The sequence below is a fragment of the Eublepharis macularius genome, chromosome 9 (genome assembly GCF_028583425.1).
Source record: "Eublepharis macularius isolate TG4126 chromosome 9, MPM_Emac_v1.0, whole genome shotgun sequence".
Classification (NCBI taxonomy): domain Eukaryota; kingdom Metazoa; phylum Chordata; class Lepidosauria; order Squamata; family Eublepharidae; genus Eublepharis; species Eublepharis macularius.
Genome location: NC_072798.1, coordinates 37,696,330 through 37,715,900, shown reverse-complemented (window position 1 = coordinate 37,715,900; position 19,571 = coordinate 37,696,330). Strand labels below are relative to the sequence as shown.

General features: G+C 41.9%; 1 protein-coding gene across 4 annotated transcripts; it reads left to right on the top strand.

The window, feature by feature from the left end:
• Positions 1–9,880: 9,880 nt before the first annotated feature.
• Positions 9,881–19,285, top strand: DNAL4 (dynein axonemal light chain 4). 4 transcript variants are annotated; one of them, XM_054988819.1, is made up of 4 exons: positions 9,881–9,952; positions 14,291–14,478; positions 17,018–17,101; positions 18,273–19,285. In XM_054988819.1, the coding sequence occupies exons 2-4, from the start codon at positions 14,407–14,409 to the stop codon at positions 18,435–18,437; spliced, it is 321 nt and encodes a 106-aa protein (XP_054844794.1). In that variant the 5' UTR covers positions 9,881–9,952; positions 14,291–14,406; the 3' UTR covers positions 18,438–19,285. The 4 variants fall into 4 exon arrangements, with proteins under 4 accessions (XP_054844794.1, XP_054844793.1, XP_054844795.1 ...); XM_054988818.1 differs by having other exon boundaries at positions 9,919–9,952; positions 14,288–14,478; XM_054988820.1 differs by lacking the exon at positions 9,881–9,952 and adding an exon at positions 9,959–10,268.
• The last annotated feature ends 286 nt before the right edge of the window (positions 19,286–19,571 follow it).

Genomic DNA, 19,571 nt, shown 5'->3' with positions numbered 1-19,571 from the left:
CACTCTGTCTCCCTATGGAACCTTTGAAATACTGTTTCCTGAGAGGGGCTGAGATCCATAAGAGAATTCTCAACACCTTCACCAAACTATAATAATAATAATAATAAGCTTCATTTATAGTCTGCCTTTCTTAATGGAACTCAAGATGAATTACAAATATAAATATTCAGTCAATCAGCAAGCAAATTACTAAGAATGATAGAAATACTCAAATCTAACTGCAAAGGTTCCTAGTAGAAAAGAGCAAGAGTCCAGTAGCACCTATAAGACTAAGAAAATTTGTGGTAGGGTATGAGCTTTTGTGAGTCACAGCTCATGCAGTAAAGACTTCTTTTGGGGAAACCATGACAGAGAAAACAGCATGAAACTAATATAAATCTGTAGCACTTAATATTCTAAAGAGTTGACAGGAGTCAAAAGTAATGTATTCCAACCACTTGCCACAAAATAGAACCGTTGCCACATGCCAAGACCTTCACAGATCACTTTGAAACTGAAAGAATCTGGAGCAGAACCAAAAGCAGATCCAAGGATGCAAACCAATTTTAAAGTGTTTTTAGCAGCTCCTTCCATGAAGCAGAGTGGTTTTTCAGTGAGTCTGGAATAGGAGCTATACAATCACTTACAGTATACTGCTTAAAAGCTGGGGGGAAGGGAGAAAGACTGTGCTCTTTTCTTTCAGCAGCTGGCCAGAAATTTTTCAGGGTTTTTCAGTTGTATCTGCAGAGACCCAGTATACATACTACATGGACCACGTGCGCACAAAGTTAGCCACCAGAAGGGGTGTGTGTGTGTGTGTGTGTCCGGAGTGGGAATGGGCAATTGAAACATTTCATTGCATGAAGCTAAATCATATCCCCTGATAATTGCTTGCCGATCAAACTAGTTTTAATGGGACAGCTAGAAAGACCTGTTTAAAAGTTGGCAACTCTGTGTGAACCTCATTCTATGGATGACTGGGATGGCTTGCAAGTGAAATATCATTTATATGAGCCACCCCTTAATAGGCCAAATTCTGTGGCTCGATGCCATGGCTGTGAGGCGATACAGCTATGCCTCCCTGCCTATTTTTGAAAGGGCATAGATTCCAACCCACAGATTCCAAAAGTCATTCCTCTTAGAATTTGTGTCCCTTCTTTTTCCCCAGTCCCAGCCATTTTTCATGCCAGTACTAGTGGAGGGGGAAGGATTTATGGCAGTATCTTCAGTGGCTTCTGTAGTAAATAAAAACAAAAGGAGGGAAGGGGCGGGGCTGAGGAGGTTTGTAAGCCTTTTGAGTGCCTAATATCACAATGGTTTTGAAACCTGTGAATCCACAGATAACTACGTATATGTAAGATATTATTCTCTGGGGATTTTGTGATTGCTTGTGACATATTCTGCTTATTTGTCCATCTGAAACCTCCCACTCGACATGACTGCTGATACAATACATTTCCTGTTCTCTCTCTGAACAAAACTGGGTGAGGGAAGGCAGAGCAAAGAAAGTTATTTCAGCTCATGCAAGTGACAATTTTAGGACCCTCCTCTAAGGATTACTTTACAAGTTGCACTTTTAAGGGGTACTTATTACCGACCAATGTGTGTATAATGCAAAAAGACACTGCAGGGAGCTATAATTGAGCTTAACCAACAGTAGAGTCACCTTGCATTTGCAGTGTGTAAAATAAACGGGTACCAGCCTCACAGTTGGTAACATGTACCCTGTACAAGTCTAGTGTGAAACAGCCCTCAAATTGTCCTGCTGCCAAAGGGACCAAAAACCCTTCTCAGAGAGAGGAGAATATATGAGTGGGTTTAGAGGATGGAAGTAATCATGTTTGTGCTGTCTAACACTGTGATCTCAACACACAAGACTTAGGGGGAAATACACACTCTCTCTGAGTACTTTCTCACTCTCCTTCTCTCCCCCTTCCTTCTTTTGTACAGCTGTTAAACTGGAATCGATGTGTGCACACACTTGTGTCATATGTATTTTTCTTTTGTATATTTGATTGTTGACAATAAACTTGGTGTTTATATTTGAATCTCTTTAAGATGTTTGGGGATTACATAAGAGACAGGAAAGTGTTCAAGAGAGGCCATAGAACCTGGGCAAGAATATGCCCAATACAACCTAGGCCATATATACAGTATTCATTAATATATATCATCCTCTTCTCCCATACAATATGTCCTAATATTGTTGTGTACAACTTGAGAGGGGTTGGGAGAAAGACTGAGGGAGGAGAGATTTTGAGGTATACAGGGCTTTTTTCCAGCTGGAATGCGGTGGAACGGAGTTCCGGAACCTCTTGAAAATGGTCACAGGGCTGCTGGCCAGTGGCATGGAGGGCAATCTAAACTCCCCTCTGTCTGGAGATCAGGGGGTGGGGCCACCAGCCATGTGGCCATTTTCTCCTAGGGCAACCCATTGAGTTTCACCACCTCTTTTCCCAGAAAAAAGCCCTGGAGGTATAGCAATCACTGGTAAAATGTCTTCTGCTAAGCACATGGTGCAGTGATTTCACAGAAATGGTATCTAAGGAGTATAGTCTATTTACTCCTCCATAAGTGCCTTGCTATGGGTCTGAGACACCTAGATCAGGTGACTAACCTATAGCACAAGAGTCATGTATTGCCCTCAAGATCTAATGCCATATTTCTAGTCCTAAGGAATATTTGATTTGGAACCCAAAGGAGATAACCCTGGATGAAATTTCAAAGATATATACTGATAAAAAGACCTTGGTCATTCTGAACAGTGGATCAAAAACATCATCAGCCTGCTCTCATTGGTTGTCACAGACTGTCATTTTTGTGACAAGTTTTCAGCTAGGAGCAAGGTGTTTCAGCTGCTATCACAGCAGATCTAGGAAACAGAGAGATGCTAATAAGAGTATTAGACCAAAGATGACTCCGTTTCCTCAGAGCCTGTATGACTCAGAGCAGTTAGCCCTTTCCCCACCACCACATACACACACAGAAAAAGTGCAGAGTTCAACAAACCACCCAGAGCAAAAAATCAAATAATGTACTTCAAACAAAAATATATTTGATATGGGAAACACGCAGTTATGAAAAGAAAAAAAAACCCTCCTCACCCCAAATCCTGCCATTCGGTCTCTGGATGCTTTGAACGGAATTACTAATTCGGAGCTCCAAACCGTTATGGGTATGGGATTCATTGGATTTTGCCCCATTGTTTCTGATCTCTCTCCAGAAATCTGTCATAGCAGCAAGGTACCTGATTCAACACAGGTGTAAATGTTGATTAGGCCTGCTACTGAACCCTCTGAAGAACTGCAGCGTGGATCTTTGATCTGCAAAACATCTGGAAGAGCTCCTCTATGATACTGAAAGCCTCCCAATGCCAGGCTGCATGCTGCTGAGAGACAAGGCAAAAACACATTAAAGTTGCCAATTCTCAGCTGAGAAATTCCTGGAGATTAAGGGGCAATGCCTATGGATGGCAGTGGCATCAGCAGGGATGTTATCTCATACAGTCTGCCCTTTGAAGCTGCCCTTTCCTCCAGAGGAACTGGCCTCTGTAGTTTGGAGATCAGTTGCAGTTCTGGAAGAATTCCAAGTCCCACTTGGAGGCTGGCAAACTTATGCTACACTGAGAATACACAGATACATATTAATTGCTTGATCATAAAGAATAAACATGGCAGTTACCTTTTGCAGTGAAGGAAGACTGGAGTATAATCTAATAAAGAAAAGGAAGGAGAGACAAAAACTGTATGTGGATGTTAGGCAGAAAGAGAATTAGGAGGGGTCTGTGGGTCTGTGGTAAATTGCACGGTTTGCATGCAGAATGCCCCAAATTCAATCCCCAACATCTCCAGTGAACCTCAGCATGTGTTGGGAAAGGCCTTTCTCTGCCTGAGCCCCCAGAGAGCTGTTGTCAGTCAGGACCAAACTAGATATGGTACAAGAGCCTAATCCTGACTGGGCTAAACAGACCAGTGCTTTATTTATTTAAAACATTTATATCTTGCCTTTCTCTGGATCAACAGGACACAAAACAGCAAGTGATCTGACTCTGTTTAAGGTAGTTTCATAAGGTCAGAGGGAAAGAAAGCATGACAGGCCTTCTCTTCCAACTGAGGGAACCCACACAGCCTCCTATAATTTGGGGAAACTAGGTGTCCCAATTGCAGACTCACGCTGGCAGCAGGCCAGGGATAACTCCCAAATTGTCTAAACAGGGCAACACACAGTTCCAAAGTTCAGGTACCAATTGGGCACACTCACAGCTTCAAGTTCAAAGGGGGATTCCAGAAACACATCCACAAGAACAGGTCAGGGACAAGAGGATCAGTTCCAAACCCAGCAGCAAGGCCAGTAGTAAGCGGCCTCATTGCTTCCACACAGCCACTCCCTCTTTGGCTGCTTTTAACCCTCACAGTGCTCAGCTGCTTGTGCTATAGCATGCACCTGCCAGCTGTCTCAGTCCTGCTCCTGCGAGCACTCATCATCACTAATGATGCTGGGCTGGTGCTGTGCTGCTAGCCTGGCACTGTGCCTTCTGGCTTGGAGGGCTCTTCTAGCCCTCCTCTGGCAGCGCTCCCGAGGCTCTGGTGATGAAGGGGGAGAGCTGGCCTGCACCTGGCTTTCTGTTGCCAGCCCAGGGCTGGGAAGCTGAGGAACCGATGTGCTGGGACCTGGCTGTGGATCAATATCTGAGCCTTCAGGGCATGCCTCCTCCTGCAGTGCCTCTGCCACTGGCTGTGGATCTGGGTCAGGTTCGCCAGCTGCCTCTCCCTCAGAAGAGTCCTCTGAGTCTCTCTGCTCCACTGGGCCAGGTTGGTCCATGACATCAGGTTTATTTTGAATTGTAAACGTTCCCCTCAACTGCTAGATGTTCTTATGGTAGTGAATGTAACAACTTTGATTTCGCTGCTGTGAGGTAAGTTTTGTATTGAGTAAGAACTCAGAGATCACAGAGGCAGGAGGTTCATAAAAATAACAAAGATTTGTTTATGTACCAGTGGTTTTTAAAGAACAGATCAGCAACTCAGGTCTCCCAACATTCAAAGGAGAAACCTGGCTGAGACACATAAATTTAAGCTAGTTTTGACTTCAGATTGTGATTTTAATTCCCTATAAGGCTTTCAAGTACAAAAGGGCTTTCACTAACTAACCATCAGGTTAGAACCTTTCACACACGCACAATATTCCATCCACACCAGTCTTCCCTTTCCAAAGAGTCAGACTGAAGCCGATGAGGCTGTTCATCACTAGAGAGAGTCTCCTCACAACTCTGTCCTCTCCCAGAAGTAGAGTTAGACCACTCTGCCACAATACCAGGTAGAGCTAGACCCAAAACTGACTCCTTTCTCCCCGAGGCAGCCCTAAAATGAACTGCTGTTGTGTTTCCCTCCAGCATTCCACCTAGGGTTGCCAGGTTCCTATACCCTCCTGGTGTGTGTGGGGTGGCAGGGAGTGCTCACCGGGATGTTGATTCTCATGAGCATGCTTTGCATGCATGCTCCCCGAGCCAAAATGTTGACATCATTTCCAGAAGTAATGGCATTGTGCTGGCTGTGGCAGTGCTCCAGAGCTTTGCACAGGGCTGATTCTTTGAGTATTGGCCCTTTGGGGTCATAATCAGCCCCAAGCAAAGCATGGGAGCACTCCCGTGGCCCGCGCAATGACATCACTTCTGGAAGTGATGCCACATTTGTTGGGAGCACGCACGTGCTCTGCATTTATACCCACAGTGCCTGCCAGTGGTGGGCAATTGCTGAGTGGCTTGGAACCTTCTGCCAGTTACCTGCGACCAGTGAGCTAGCAGGCAAACCACCTGAAGGTTGCCCACCATTGGTAGGCACCTGGGATTCCTAATTCCATGCCTCCTCTTGAAAGGTGATCAGATGCAGGGGCAGCACTCCCACAGGGTAAGGAATGATAAAGTTGGGAGGTTGTTTTACCTTTCAGTGGCAGGACAAACCTTCTGTTGATCACAGAAGGGGTCTCAAAAAGGTGTATAAAAAGGCCAAACATTATGGGAGAAAAAAAAGAATGGCAAAAGGGAGTGAGAAAACGACAAGAGAGAATTGTGCAGAAAAAGAAGAGTGTAAGATGAGACAACCAGATCCTGTACTACCATAGGAGAGCCCCAAATCAGCTTCTGCTCTTCTTCAACTCTGTTGCCAGGACCAGTTTTTGTGGCCATGTAATTTGCTGTAGTTACCTGACATTTTTCACACAACATCCCAGTCCTTGCCCACTATGTCTTTATTAAGGAGAACTACTATAAAGCCTCAACACTACAGGCCAACAAGCATTAGGAAGCATTTAATCTAGAAAAATATTTGCAGAGCACTGGGAAACCTGTGGTTTTTGATACAGATCAGCAGCTATTTTATGAAATGAGGAGATAGAATAGACCAGGCCTGAATGTTGAATTTCCATTGTTATAAATTGGAGCTCTGTCTCCTCTACTACCATTCTCCAGTGCTTCATCTGCACCATCCCAAATTCACGTTTGTTCAACTTTGGCTGCACACAGATAATCACACATGTGATCTGCAATCACATGTAAACACTGCACACATGATTGGATGGTGATCCATTGTCTTCACTCAGATGGACATCTTCATACCACAAAGTTGCTGTCCCATCTCCTCCAAGGCATCACACATACTACCAGTCTGTTCCACATTTTAGAGACAGAGTTAATATACCTTACAACCTTTTCTTCAGAGTTCAAAATATTAAGTGAGAGGCAACTCCCTTGAAAGTTGCCCCGAGTCCTACAGAACTGAGTATTCAAAGCAGAATCAAATTGCTAGAAAATAAAACTAGCAAGGACCTGGGCGTTCAGGCACATGAAACCCAGGGATAATCGATTATACTGAAATAGTTTACTCTGCTTTTCCATCCATAAGGGTACCTCAAAGCAACTAGCAATTATAGTATTAATTCAAAAAAAGAAGATCAAATAATTTAAAGCACAAGAAACATTTAAAATCAATGCATGGAGGAGGTAGCACACTTTTGCTCTGGACCCTTTCTCTTCAATTCCTCATGTCTGTGGTACACTTTACTGAGGCTCAGGGCTCCAGGACAAGTCAGTTTCAGGAAAAAATAGGCATGCCTTTTTTATAACTCATGGGACTGAAAATATAGGATGGGAATGGGATTAGGAAAGGAAAGACGTTATAAAGTTTGTACTAGAACCAGAGATATTGCATTTGGGCCCTGCTTCTGTACAAAAAAGGTCTATGACGATAGGGCAGTTGAGAGCAGGGCTAGTGAGCATAATCCCATACCCACTCATTGGTTATTATGACTTCTGTTTGTTGAATAGTCAAGAAGAAGCAAAGCATTCAAGCCAGGTACAGTGGACTTCAAACACAAAGATAGTTTCAGGTGGGTAGCTGTGTTGGTCTGCAGTCAAAGAGCAAGATCCAGGTCCAATAACACCTTAAAGACTTACTTAGATTTCCAAGGTATGAGCTTTTGAGAATCAAAGCTACCGTTGTCAGATAACCGATGAAGGGAGACTTGGCTCTCAAAAGCTCATACCTTGGAAATCTAAGTGGGTCTTTAAGGTGTTATTGGACCAGATCTTGCTTTTTATTTTACAACATAATAAATTTACAGGGGAAAGGGAAGAAGGAATGACTGAGATCAAAGAGCCATTTTCCCCAGAGGAATAAAGAGTTCCACATCAAGAATTTAATTAAAATGGTATAGTTAGAAAGGAAAGCTATAAATATGTATGAATGTGGGAAGTTTCACAGAAAACAACAGCCGATGTAGCATGCCTAACAATGGAATTTCTGAAGTAAGATTGTACAATGGAAATGAGATGGCTATGACTAAAGCTAAAAAGAGGAAATTGAAACAAGCTTTTAAACTCTGTATGGAAGCTGCTTAGGACTGCCCAAAGAAGCGTGTACATATCATCTTGATTGTAAAGGAAATAGGAAATGAAGCTGAGTAATAGAGCAGAGGGGTCATGGGAGCACAAAAAAGTGTAGTTTGACAAATGGAAATTAAGTCTTGATGAAAAAAAAGAAATATAAACGTCTCTAAATAAGATGTAAGACTAGGAGACAGCCAGACTGGTAGAAAAGAAATACCCAACATACTGTAACTGATTCGCATGCCTGTAATTCAGACCTGCACAGCTTATGATACACAATATTGACCAGGTTGTTCTCATCCCAGATCCTGAACAGTCTTACTTCTGTTCAGAATTCTTGAATCTTGTTTGGGAGGAGAGAAGATATTCCAAACTTATCCTCTTCTTCTAGACTGTCTGTCTCACAGCAACACCAGAACTCATTCAACAGTTAAAGGAGTGTAGTGTCCCTCCCTACTTTCTTCCCCATTCGTTCTGTAATCATTTGCGGTTTGTTTTTGTTTTTACCTTTTAAACATTAACCTATGGACTTTTAATCCAGCTCTTCCTTACATTACCTTAAAGTTATACCTCAGGAGGACTCTGGTCACAACAAACACTCTTTTTATTTCCACTTTCTCTACTTTACCCAGGCTTATACCTCAAGATTACCTTCTTTTTGTTTGTGTGACCTATATATTGCTGCCTCCCTAACTCCCTCAAAAAGTTTTCACCTTTAGACCTCCTTAGTTTAACTGGTAACATAGGAAGGTTTCTTATAGATGGTAGTTTGACAGAACAGTTAGTGCATGGGATGGTTGTGAGGTAAAAAAGATACTTTTTCTTAAAAGTAGAGTTCATTTATAAGAACATAAGCATGATAGTTGCAGAGTTTTGCTGAGTGTATTGGTTTCAAATATAATTATATTTTCTTAAAGGTATATTCACAGATTCAGCCACTCTTCCCTTAAAGTCACCATTAATGTGTGGGTAATATCACGTGTATTGCTTTGAGGACATGGAGACCAGAGGACTTCCTAGGACATGTGTGGCTTGCTATGTGTAAATGGGTCGCACAGCATGTGCCAGCAAGGAAAGAAATTTTCTATCAAAATTGGCACTCCTAGGCACATCACTCTAGAATTCAACATAAGTTTACAGAATTCTGAAGATCCAGACAATTTGGTCTTATGCAAGACTTTTAAAAATCAATGTACCTAGCAGCCCGAATGCATTGCAAATGCCTCCAAAGCATTTCCACTCATTTTAAAGCATATTATTATAAAGCTCATCCCATTGTGTTACTTTATTAGGGTTTATGGATGATTTTTTTAAACAAATTCAAACATAATTCATAATATTTATAAAGACAACTACACTTTTACACTACAGGGGCTGGATATAATGTGCTATAGTGTGCGTATAGTATGATCCTACTGGGTAGTTCTGTTGTTTAATGTATCAATCTTCCAATTGCTTATGCGCTGTTTCAGCATTTGTTCAACTCTGAATTGGATCTGCTGGTTGCAAATTTGCATTTATAGACACTTTTACAGTGTTTATTGAAATGTCCTTGAAATTGATAGTACTAACTCACACAGTGTAATCCGCCTTGAGTCTCAGTGAGAAAGGCGGCCTATAAATAACGTAAATAACTAAATATAGTGCTGTCATGGTTTAAGGCTTACACTACAAGCCATTGCAAGCCAAGACAAAAATTAAATTATTAATTATTGATGTTCTCGATGAGGATAATATTGCTGTCACAGCTGCAAACCTCGCTGTGTAAACGTCGCTTTTTAGCGTGCTAATTACACAGAGGCTAGAACTTCGGAGACTTCCCCACCTACAACTTTCCCCCACATGCCACCAGCAGCCTCCTCAGGCTACTGCATAAGCACCTAAACACCAACTCCGCCTGCCGAAGAGACCGAAGGACCCTTTGCATAATAGACAACAAGAGACGCCTATGAAATGTTCTAACTCTGTCAGCTCGCCCTATAGTCAGCAAGAAGGCGGGCCTTCCGGCGTCCGTTGCTAAGACAAGCACGTTTCTCTCCTTAACAACCGCTGGGAGGCTGGCATCAAGGGTTCGGGGTTGAGGTGGCGCAGGTGAGAGAGAAAGAGCGTGTTCTGCGGTTGCCCTGCGTGGGCACAGCCGAGTCCCCTTCCTTTCCTAGTCCCGCTGAAGTGGAGCCTTGAGCCTTCCCCCTGGCCGGAGACTCCTCAGCGCGCTTCCTCGTTGTGCCCGTTGAGGGGCCAGGACCCTCGCCGTCCTCCTGGACAAGCCTCGAAGGGGCCCAGGGCCGGATCCTGCCATTACTGCTGCGATCCTGATCAAATATCGCCTGTGTCTTGACTTCATTAGGTGGTCTTAGGCGCTCTCTTTCCCTCTCTCTCACTCTCCGCCCCCGTACGCGATATAGAGGTAATACTGCCCTGCTTTATAGTTAAAAGGCTCTTGTAAGGATTGCAGCAAGGTTATGCATGTGACGGTCTTTGACAATGGAAGGGCTTTATGAATGTTGGGTGTTGGGCAGAGTGACGCAGGTTGCCGGAGAGAGCAGACTGTTGGTTGTTTAGTTCGTTGTGTTGTTTCTGCTGAAGGGAGGGAGCTCCATCCGGATTTTTTGCCTTGGAATGTTACTGTGCTGGGCTGCTCCTATTAAGAGCTGAATCGGGGTTTCGCATCAGAAATTATTGGTAATGCTAATGCTGTCAGTGTTGGAGCAGAAAGGAAATTACCTTGGGCATGTGCAATTAATTTACTTAGCAGTGGATAGCTGCTGGGGTCAAGGACAGGATTTTAAGGTTAGTGGGGGTCACTGTTCAGAAATAAAACTCCTTGCGCTTTGAGGGGTTTCCCTTCCTGCTCATGGCTTGAGTAGAGTAAATGGGATCTGCCGAAAGTTTTCATAGTTGGAGATTATAATTTTAGGATAAGAGAGTGGTTCAGAATTACTAAATCAGTGAAACTTGACATTGCTTCACCAGCATAAGGATTGTCAGTTCAGAATCATGCACCAGAAACCATGTGATAGCTCATTGATGCCATACAATATGGTAGCTGTAGTTATTTGATGGCCACATGGTCTATAACATGTAATGGAGCCCAACATTGCCACCTAGGGAGGCAGCAGTGGTGGACAAACTGCATTATTCGAGGCTTGACACCACTGTCTCCCCATGTAGTTACAAGCACAAGGTGACAATTTTGTGGTTCTCAGGTTCTGACAGTGCAATCGTAAGCAGAGTTACACCCATCTAAGTCCATTAACTCTGCTTGGGATAGCAAGATTTGGGTCCAGTAGTACTTTAGAGACCAACTAGATTTCCAGAATGTGAGCTTTCAAGAGTCAGAGCTCCTTTGACTCTAAAAAGCTCACACTCTGGAAATCTGGTTGGTCTCTAAGGTACTACTGGACCTGAATCTTGCTCTTCTACTACAGACCAACATGGCTAGCTGCCTGAAACTATCTGCTTAGGATGGATGGCACTGTGAATATCAAATTAAAAACAACATGCCTCCCTTTCTTACAATTGTGATTGGGTATCAGTCGTACTTATGGCAATTATATGTTGGCTGTTTTTTCCCCATGACTGTCTTGGTGTTTCAGTCCTTTGGCTTTCTTCAGATGTTGCACATTATCTCTAGCATAACTGCTGACCAAGTGCCATGGCAACCTAATATATATGTTGCTAAGGTCAGGACCCTTCCAGATGGTATAATATAACCCTACACTTGTAGTTTTCAACCAGTGGGTTATAGAGTCCCACCTACTGGCTCGTGAGCACTTAGAGTTGACACACTGTTTTTTACTACTTTTTGGAAGGACCTGTTCTATAGTGCATGTGTGCAAATAGCACACATTTTATATGTAGCACACTGTTTTATATGTATGCTAAGAGGAGCAGCAGGACAGTGAGATGAAGGTACTCAGTGATGAAAGGATTCTTCCATGGCCGGACCCTTGACTTGTTCCTTATTACAGTTTACCTCCTGTTACTTTCTTCTGCATCCTGTACGCAGCAGTTGTGGTCAGCTCCATTGTTCTGGCTCTGACATCAATGAGATAACTGGCTCCCCCTCTTCCTGTCATGGGATCTCCTGTCAAGTGCTTGGTTGCATCTTCCTGAATCCCATGCTGCTGCCTGGGGGTTAAAGATGGGACCAAGGTCTGGAAAGGTCTTAGAAAATCTGAAGACAGCTGGCAGAACAGGACAGGAACAATATATTCAGGGGAAATGGATGAAGGCTTATTTTGCAGGCAAAAAAGTTGTATATTAAATATAAGGGTTTGGATATAAAATTAAAGATAACATAGTAATGCATATGCCAAAATCTGTACTTGAGTGGAGGATGTCTACAGTAAGTATTTAAAAGATCTCTCAAAGGTATTAATATGAAAATGAGAATATTTCATACTTGCACCTTCTGAGAGCTGCCAATTTGGAGTTCAGGCATCTATTCAGAAAACCCTAGATAAGTAGAAGCCAGCTTCCAGTCTCCCAAAGCATTGAGACTACGTAAAGATGCTGTATAGTCTCGCAGTTTGGTGAATGGGTGATCAAGTTCCCTGTAACTGTTAAAGTCCAAGGCCCCTTCCCAGAAAAAAAAATTGCAGTTGTATATGCTTCCTGTCTCAATTATTGTGCAAAATCTTATTTCACAGATCAGCAAGTAGCTGCAGCATCTCTTTAAAAGGCTGCTGATAAGGATGATCTGAAGTGTTGTTTTAGGTAGATGTGCTGGAGAAATTATCTGAGCATCACACATAGTGTTCTTGTCTGTATCACCTACCAAAAGGCTGGTTGGAAGTGAGAACTAAAAGCAACAGAGCTCATGAAAAATGTAGTGTGCAGACCCAAGCTACATCACGAATCAGTCTTCCTGAAATGCAAACAAACATTTCCAGTACATCCATTTGCAGTTTGAATGTGTTGGCATCATTACTAATGGAAACATAAGGCCTATCTGCACAAGAAATGTTGAGAATAATTAATGATGCTTCATGTTTACCAGTCTGCAAGATCAGTGTAGAAGACAATTAGTTTTTGTTTTCTGAGAAAAGAGCATAAGGATTTAATGTTTAAAATGGCTCTGTTTTCCCCTCATGTTATGGCTCGTCCTTGGTGTTTTATTCTTTAAATTTGTAGCAGATGTTTAGATGTATGTAAAGACATAATTTGTGAGACAGAAACCAAAGCTCCAGCGAGGCTGCACTTTGTGATTTGTAAACCTCACAGTTTGAACTCTTTATGTAGAATATTATATAGTTTAATTATTCAAGCTTCTGTTATTTGAAACTCCTAATCAGCTAGGTTCACTGTGGGAGTTTAATTTGGTATAGTTTTTGTACAGATTTGCAATCTGAAGAAGTGGAGTGTAGTCCAGTGGTTTATGCATTGTAGATATTAAAATTTGGAATGTAACACTCCAGGATCTCATGATGGGTAGCAGCTGTGAATGCATCAATAGTCACTATAAAGCTTTAGCTTTATGCTAACCTTCTTCATGCTACTTTTGAATTACTGAATGTATTTGCAGAGGAATAAAGCATTGAGTCCAAGCCTGCACATCAGTTCAAACTGTTAGTAAGATTTCTTCATTTCTTGGTTTGGGTGATTATACTGAGTGGCCTACATGTTCTGCTTTCAGGGCTTTTCAAAGATTCCAGAATATCTCCATCCACATGGCTCCTTGCCAGGACCAGGTCCAATCAAGTCATATGTCCTCAGACCAGTCACTGGGTAGATAAAAAGGAAGAGTTAGTCAAATCATATGGAAGGCTGTCGTCCTATACTATAGTAGGGGAAAACCTTCAGCACAGAAGATGATGATGTATACCTGCCCCTTAAAATGGGAACCAAGTCATATCCTAAGCCTGAGAGACTAACAAGAGACAGCCCTTATAAAAAGGCAACAAAAGAAGTTTATACTAATTTGAGGTTTCCATTTCTTGTGTTAATGACGGTTTCATTTGAATTAAACATTCTAAGCATTCTGCAACTTTGCCAAGAAAGATAGAATCTCTCTGTTACACTTTCCTGTGGTAATCTTTATCAGTTCCTTTCAAAGCTCTAGAGTATATGAGTGGGACTAAGTAACTATTAATCAGGCAGGATGAAGTAACAATGGGTGACAGAAGACTGACTGCTTAAAGAGGTTTGGCTCCTAAAATGGAGCTTGGATCCTTGAAAATGGCTGTAGGTCTAACAGGTAGGTCAGGATCATCAAAGTCACTACAGCCCCAGCCCTCATTGTTGTTACTGTGTGCATACTATGTTAATAAAAGATTGTAATTCAAACTAATAAAATCCCAGGCATGTAAGTGACTAATTCTTTATGCTGAACCTTTTGAAGATTTCAGCTATGTGATATCTTCAACATTTTGCTTTATGGATTGTTGACTGCTTTTCTTTTTGTTCTTTGTTTCTTTTTCAAAGCAGCAGAATGCCCTACTTATGCAAAATTGTTTGGCCTGAATTCTAACCATTCCTAGCCTGCACCTGACTGGCTTCCTGCAGGTTACTGTGCCCCTTCCCAGGATCACAGTGGACAGACAATGGCAGACACTGGGGAGGGGAAGAAAGAGGAGGCAGACTATAAGAGGCTTCACATGTTCCCACTGATCAGGGTAAGAATGGGAACAAAGAGGTATGATATATTCTTGGCTCAGATAATACAAGAGCTCTGTGTTATGGCATTATTTTTTATTTGCCCATTAATCCTGTTAGGAGAGTTAGGACATCTTATGGTCATCCTAGTGACTATAGATTCTTAATATAGTGGTAAAAATGACTAAGGAACATACAGCAATCTTTTTCAAAACAGAGACACAAGGGAGCTCTTACCAGTTGCTTTGCATGGCATTTGCCATCTTTTTTTCAAGGCCACTTCACATGAGCACATGTTGTGTAATGTAATGGAGATGCAGGAATCTTGGTGGTGAGGACATACTATAGTTTAACAATTTCTGAATGATTTCCCCCAAAACACACTAGCACTATCATGTGCATCCCATAATTTGTAGCTTTGGTTTGTTTCCCTTGGCATGGACACTAAATGCCACATAAGAGAAAAAACAGGACTATGAAGCAGCCCTCTGCTTAACCCTTGGAGGCAGGGAAAGATCTGTTAGATCCAAGGAAATGTGAGTGGAGCACTGCTCACAGACTCAACTGTTCCTGTCTTCTGCATCCTCCAGTGCCACCACCCAGACAGGGGTGGGGCTTGAAACCAGTATGGCCTGTAGTGTAGGGAACTGCAGCTCAGGTGAGAAATTTATGAAAATCGTGGATCCCTCATTGTGGAAACAGAAGCACCTTCCTTTTGTGCAAGGGCTCCTAACTTAGAATCCAGCCTTTGGAGTATGTTAATGAATGATCCATGTGAATGATGTAAAGGTATAGTGAGGTCTGTCCCTAGTGCCTTTAGAGTGTACGCTAAGGTGTGGGAGAAACTTGGAAGGAGTAAGGTGCTAAAAAGAATCAGGAAGTATAACCAAAACACAAAAAACCTAGCGTACATGCATGGATGGGGGGAGAAGTGGGCAGGTGAACATGAGTGGCTAATTATGGAAGGAAAAGCAAGAGGAACTGAAGGAATATCTCAACCATATAGACAAAAATAGTCTTGGTTTGCAGAACTGCAGAAGGCAAGAACACTAGGGAAAAATTTCTATGGACTGGATCCCATGGAAGATTTCTGCAGATGAAAGGTATTTTTATCACAAAGCTTGACTTCTTCACCTCCCCATTCCTGCTGCAGCCCCTAATGGCCTCTGAAATTACGCTTTTAGGACATGAGGGAACCTGCCTATACCCCAGAACAGCTGGAGGGGGTAGTCAAAGATCTGCTGCTGGAGGGGGGAATTGGCAAAAATTGTCCCCTCTTTCATCTGCAGAAATCCTCCATGGAATCTAACCCTTGGACTAATAGATGTTTACTAGAACATTTAATTGCATGTAATGGAGAAAGGCAGGGTGATCTGAAGCCATTTGGCATCCTCCAAAGGCAGAATGATCCTCATTAACTCTAATCAAGGTCCTGGCATTTGAAAGTCTCCTGGGTTTTTGCTTCGTCCTTCTCTGTCTGTGAGTCTGTTGGCATGGTGCCCTTGTTTTCAGGAATTTAATAACATTTAATATTAGCCACATAGAGAAAAGTGTCAGTGATCCCTGTCTGTTGTATTCTTTAAGCCCCATTGTCTCTTTGTTTAAGCAGTAATAACTGGTATTCTCAAAAGCTGATGAAAGACAGAGACTCAACCCTATACCTTACCAGCCAAATATACACACATTTTTGTGCTCATGTCGGTCCTATGCAAAATTACCTTTGGCACCACACTAGTAGTCCAAATTCTGTGGTATTTATTTATTTTAAATATTTCTAACTCATATTTCCCAGTGCTCAGATTACAGCATCCTTTAAATATAGATCATAATTAAAATCCGTAATTATAGCAGCACAGTGCAAAGCCATCAGCAATATACTATAGCAGACCACAGTTTCTGAAAAGCCTGCTTTCTATCTACCCAAGGCCTCACAAAAATGAACCTTGCGCAAGTGTCTGAAACTGAACATAAATTAACCCTTTGAGGGAGACTGTTCTGCAATATTGAGGCAGCCTCTAAGAAGGCTTGGCTGCATAGGCAGCTATTTTAAACTTTCTGAAGTGGAAGAACCTAGAGGGAATTCAGTTCTGTTCCGATTCTGTCCTCCAGCTCATTCTATGATCTGATCCCTCCCTTGAGGCTTCCTAATTGTGAACATTCTCATTTTTTTGCCCTCCAGGTTCAACCACTAGGTTTACTTTTAAATATTTTAAGCAGATGCTACATGATTTAAAACTGTAAAACAGCCCCATCTGAGTGCAAACAGTTGGGGCCAACAAGATTGGATTGAGGAGAAAGGAACAGGAATCCTGTGAACCCCCTTACTGTGTCTACCTTGAAAAAAATCTCTCTTCAGGGCTGCTCATTGGTGGCATCACCATTGTTTAAATAGGGTTGTCAAAAATACAGGAACTTGCTAGTTCCGAAAATCTCCTGGAGCTATTCAAGAGAAGGTGGTGTCAGGGTTTGACCACCTACTAGCAGATGAGGTTGTAAGAGTGAGCGCCTTTATTGTCCCTGTTTTGATGCTCTTCCTCTCTTTTTTGTGTTTTCTACCAGCATTCAGACATGCCAGAGGAAATGCGAGTAGAGGCCATGGAATTGTGTGTTACTGCTTGTGAGAAATATGCCACCAACAATGAGGTATTAACCAGCCCTGAAAAGGGTGTACTTTTTACACCAGTGTCTCCAGTTCTTTTTTGACTATCTGAAGATAACAGGAGAAGACAAAGATAACAGCATTTATCAAATGAGCAGTGCTATACCATATACTCTATGGTTCTTCTTAACAAATGATAATCCAGCTACTTAGGCCAATGTCTACAATCACATTTCCTGCTTCTAATTACTAAGCTCTGTTGTATAAAATGCTGGTGTGGCACAGATGCACTACAGCATTCCTGTGCCTGCTTTGAACGGAAGGAAGGAGAGTTTGCCAGTTTTCTGTTTCCTAGTGTTTGGTAAAATAACAACATGAATTGCTTTCATTTTAGATAGACAGGATACAATGACATTCTCATTTTTGTGACAGCAACTGTTTGATCTCGTTTTTCTTTTCCCTTTCAAGTGAAATGAGAGTATAAGATCTGTAGTAGTGAGACCAAGCAAATGATTTGAATTGATACATCCTTTTATCTATGCATTCCCACATTTTGCAAAAATAGGGGTTATCCTTACTGTCCTGATGAATATTCACACAGCTGGAGAAGTGCTTTTTTGCATTGTCAGTAGATGGAAATTTGGGGTCTCTTCATTGAGCTGAATAACAGTACAAAACCAAAACGTGTGTAACACCTTTTATTAGGATCAAGCTAAATAACATAAAATAATGTGCAAGTTTTTGAGTTCTCTAGAACTGTTTGTCTGGTTTGATTTTTTTTTTTAAAGCAAGGGTGGAGAGATGTTTGATCTCCTGAGCAGAATGCCACACTAACTAAGATAGAGTAGGTGATGCAAAGAAAAGCTGATATCAAGTTGCACCTTTAAACTTCTGGGAAAAGCAGGAAAATGGTGGCATCCAATGTGCTTTTAAAACTCTGTTCTCCACTGTGGCAGGAAGTTTTTATTTTGTATTGCATTGCCCCTTTTCAGGATATTTCCTTGAATTGACATTTATTGGACTAATTCTGACGGGGAAGAAAATATAAACATGATTCTGTATATTTTATTGAACTTTCATGTATTGGCAGCAGTAGTACAATTAGATTAATAAAGTGGAGGAGGACAAATTACTATTGCAAATAATCCTATTGTTCTAACTTTATTTTTGGCTTCTTCTTTTTTTAATTTTCATTTCCCACCCTACCCCCTTCAGAGTGCAGCCAAGATGATCAAGGAAACAATGGACAAGAAGTTTGGCTCCTCCTGGCACGTAGTGATTGGTGAAGGTTTTGGTTTTGAAATCACCCACGAGGTGAAGAACCTGCTATACATGTTTTTTGGAGGCAGCCTAGCAGTTTGTGTTTGGAAGTGCTCCTGACATACTCTGCTTGAGTTCAAGCTTGCCAAATCTGGGAGATTTTTTCAGACTTTTCATTGGGTTTTTGTACAACCTAAAGGGCAGCTTTATTTTTAATAATAAAATATTGGGCTTTTTTCTTATTTATATACCAGTTTTATGGAAAATATTTAGTGTGTGTATGTAAATCTGTTGAGCTACCTAATCCAGCTCATAGGGTTTCTGATTTTACCAATGTGGCTTTTTACTGAGATAATGCAAGAGGAATCAGGGAATGACGATTGGGAGGGGGGGATAGTTTATGAAGCCATACATCCTGGGTGGTACAAGAGAGGGAAGAATCCTAACCTGCAGCCTCCTTCTCCTTGCTGTCTTCCAAACATTCCTACTTTCTGGGAGAAGACCAGGGGAAAAAAGGCAACTGATTTCTCTCTGTCCGGATGACAGCTGCCTGTTTCTGAAAAGCATGCAGTGCCAGCTTTCAGAACCTGACCCGGTGGATGGTTGCTAGGATAATTGCCCTTCCGCCTCCTCACCACACCTACAGAGCACTGATATAGCTTGTAAAGCGTATGGCACACAAATAAGACTATTTTACATAGCATGCGGGGTAGGGTGGGGGTGTCATGATGGCAATATGTTGTATCTTGTTTAGAGACGGGTAGTGGGAAGAAGCTCCATCTGAGCTGCCGGTTTTTCAAACTTTTTAAGTACAGTTGTACTTTCATTGTGTAGAGTTTAATAATGCTTTCACGAGGGTGTTGATTAATGGAATGATCATAATTGTATTTTGTATATGGCTTATTTGAATTCAGAGTGTGAAAGGGACTTCAATACTTTTTTTACAATAAAAAAGCTTTTAAAATTCATGGGACATGTCTGGGAATTTCACTTAGGTTGTGTGTTTGTATGGGTGGGAAAGTCAGTTTTCCATACATGAGTCAAAGGACTCATGCTGTGCTAAGTTATGAAGGATGTGTTGTGATCCTGAGTTTGATGTGGCCTTAGGAGGGGAATCAGTAAATAAATAATTTTTACCCCCTGCATATGGTCTGGTCTCCCCCCTTTCCTCTTGAGTAATGGGGATTACAGGCTGTTAGACAGCATAGCCTTTTACTTTAGTGCGGTTTTCCTTGGGGAATTCCATTAGTCATG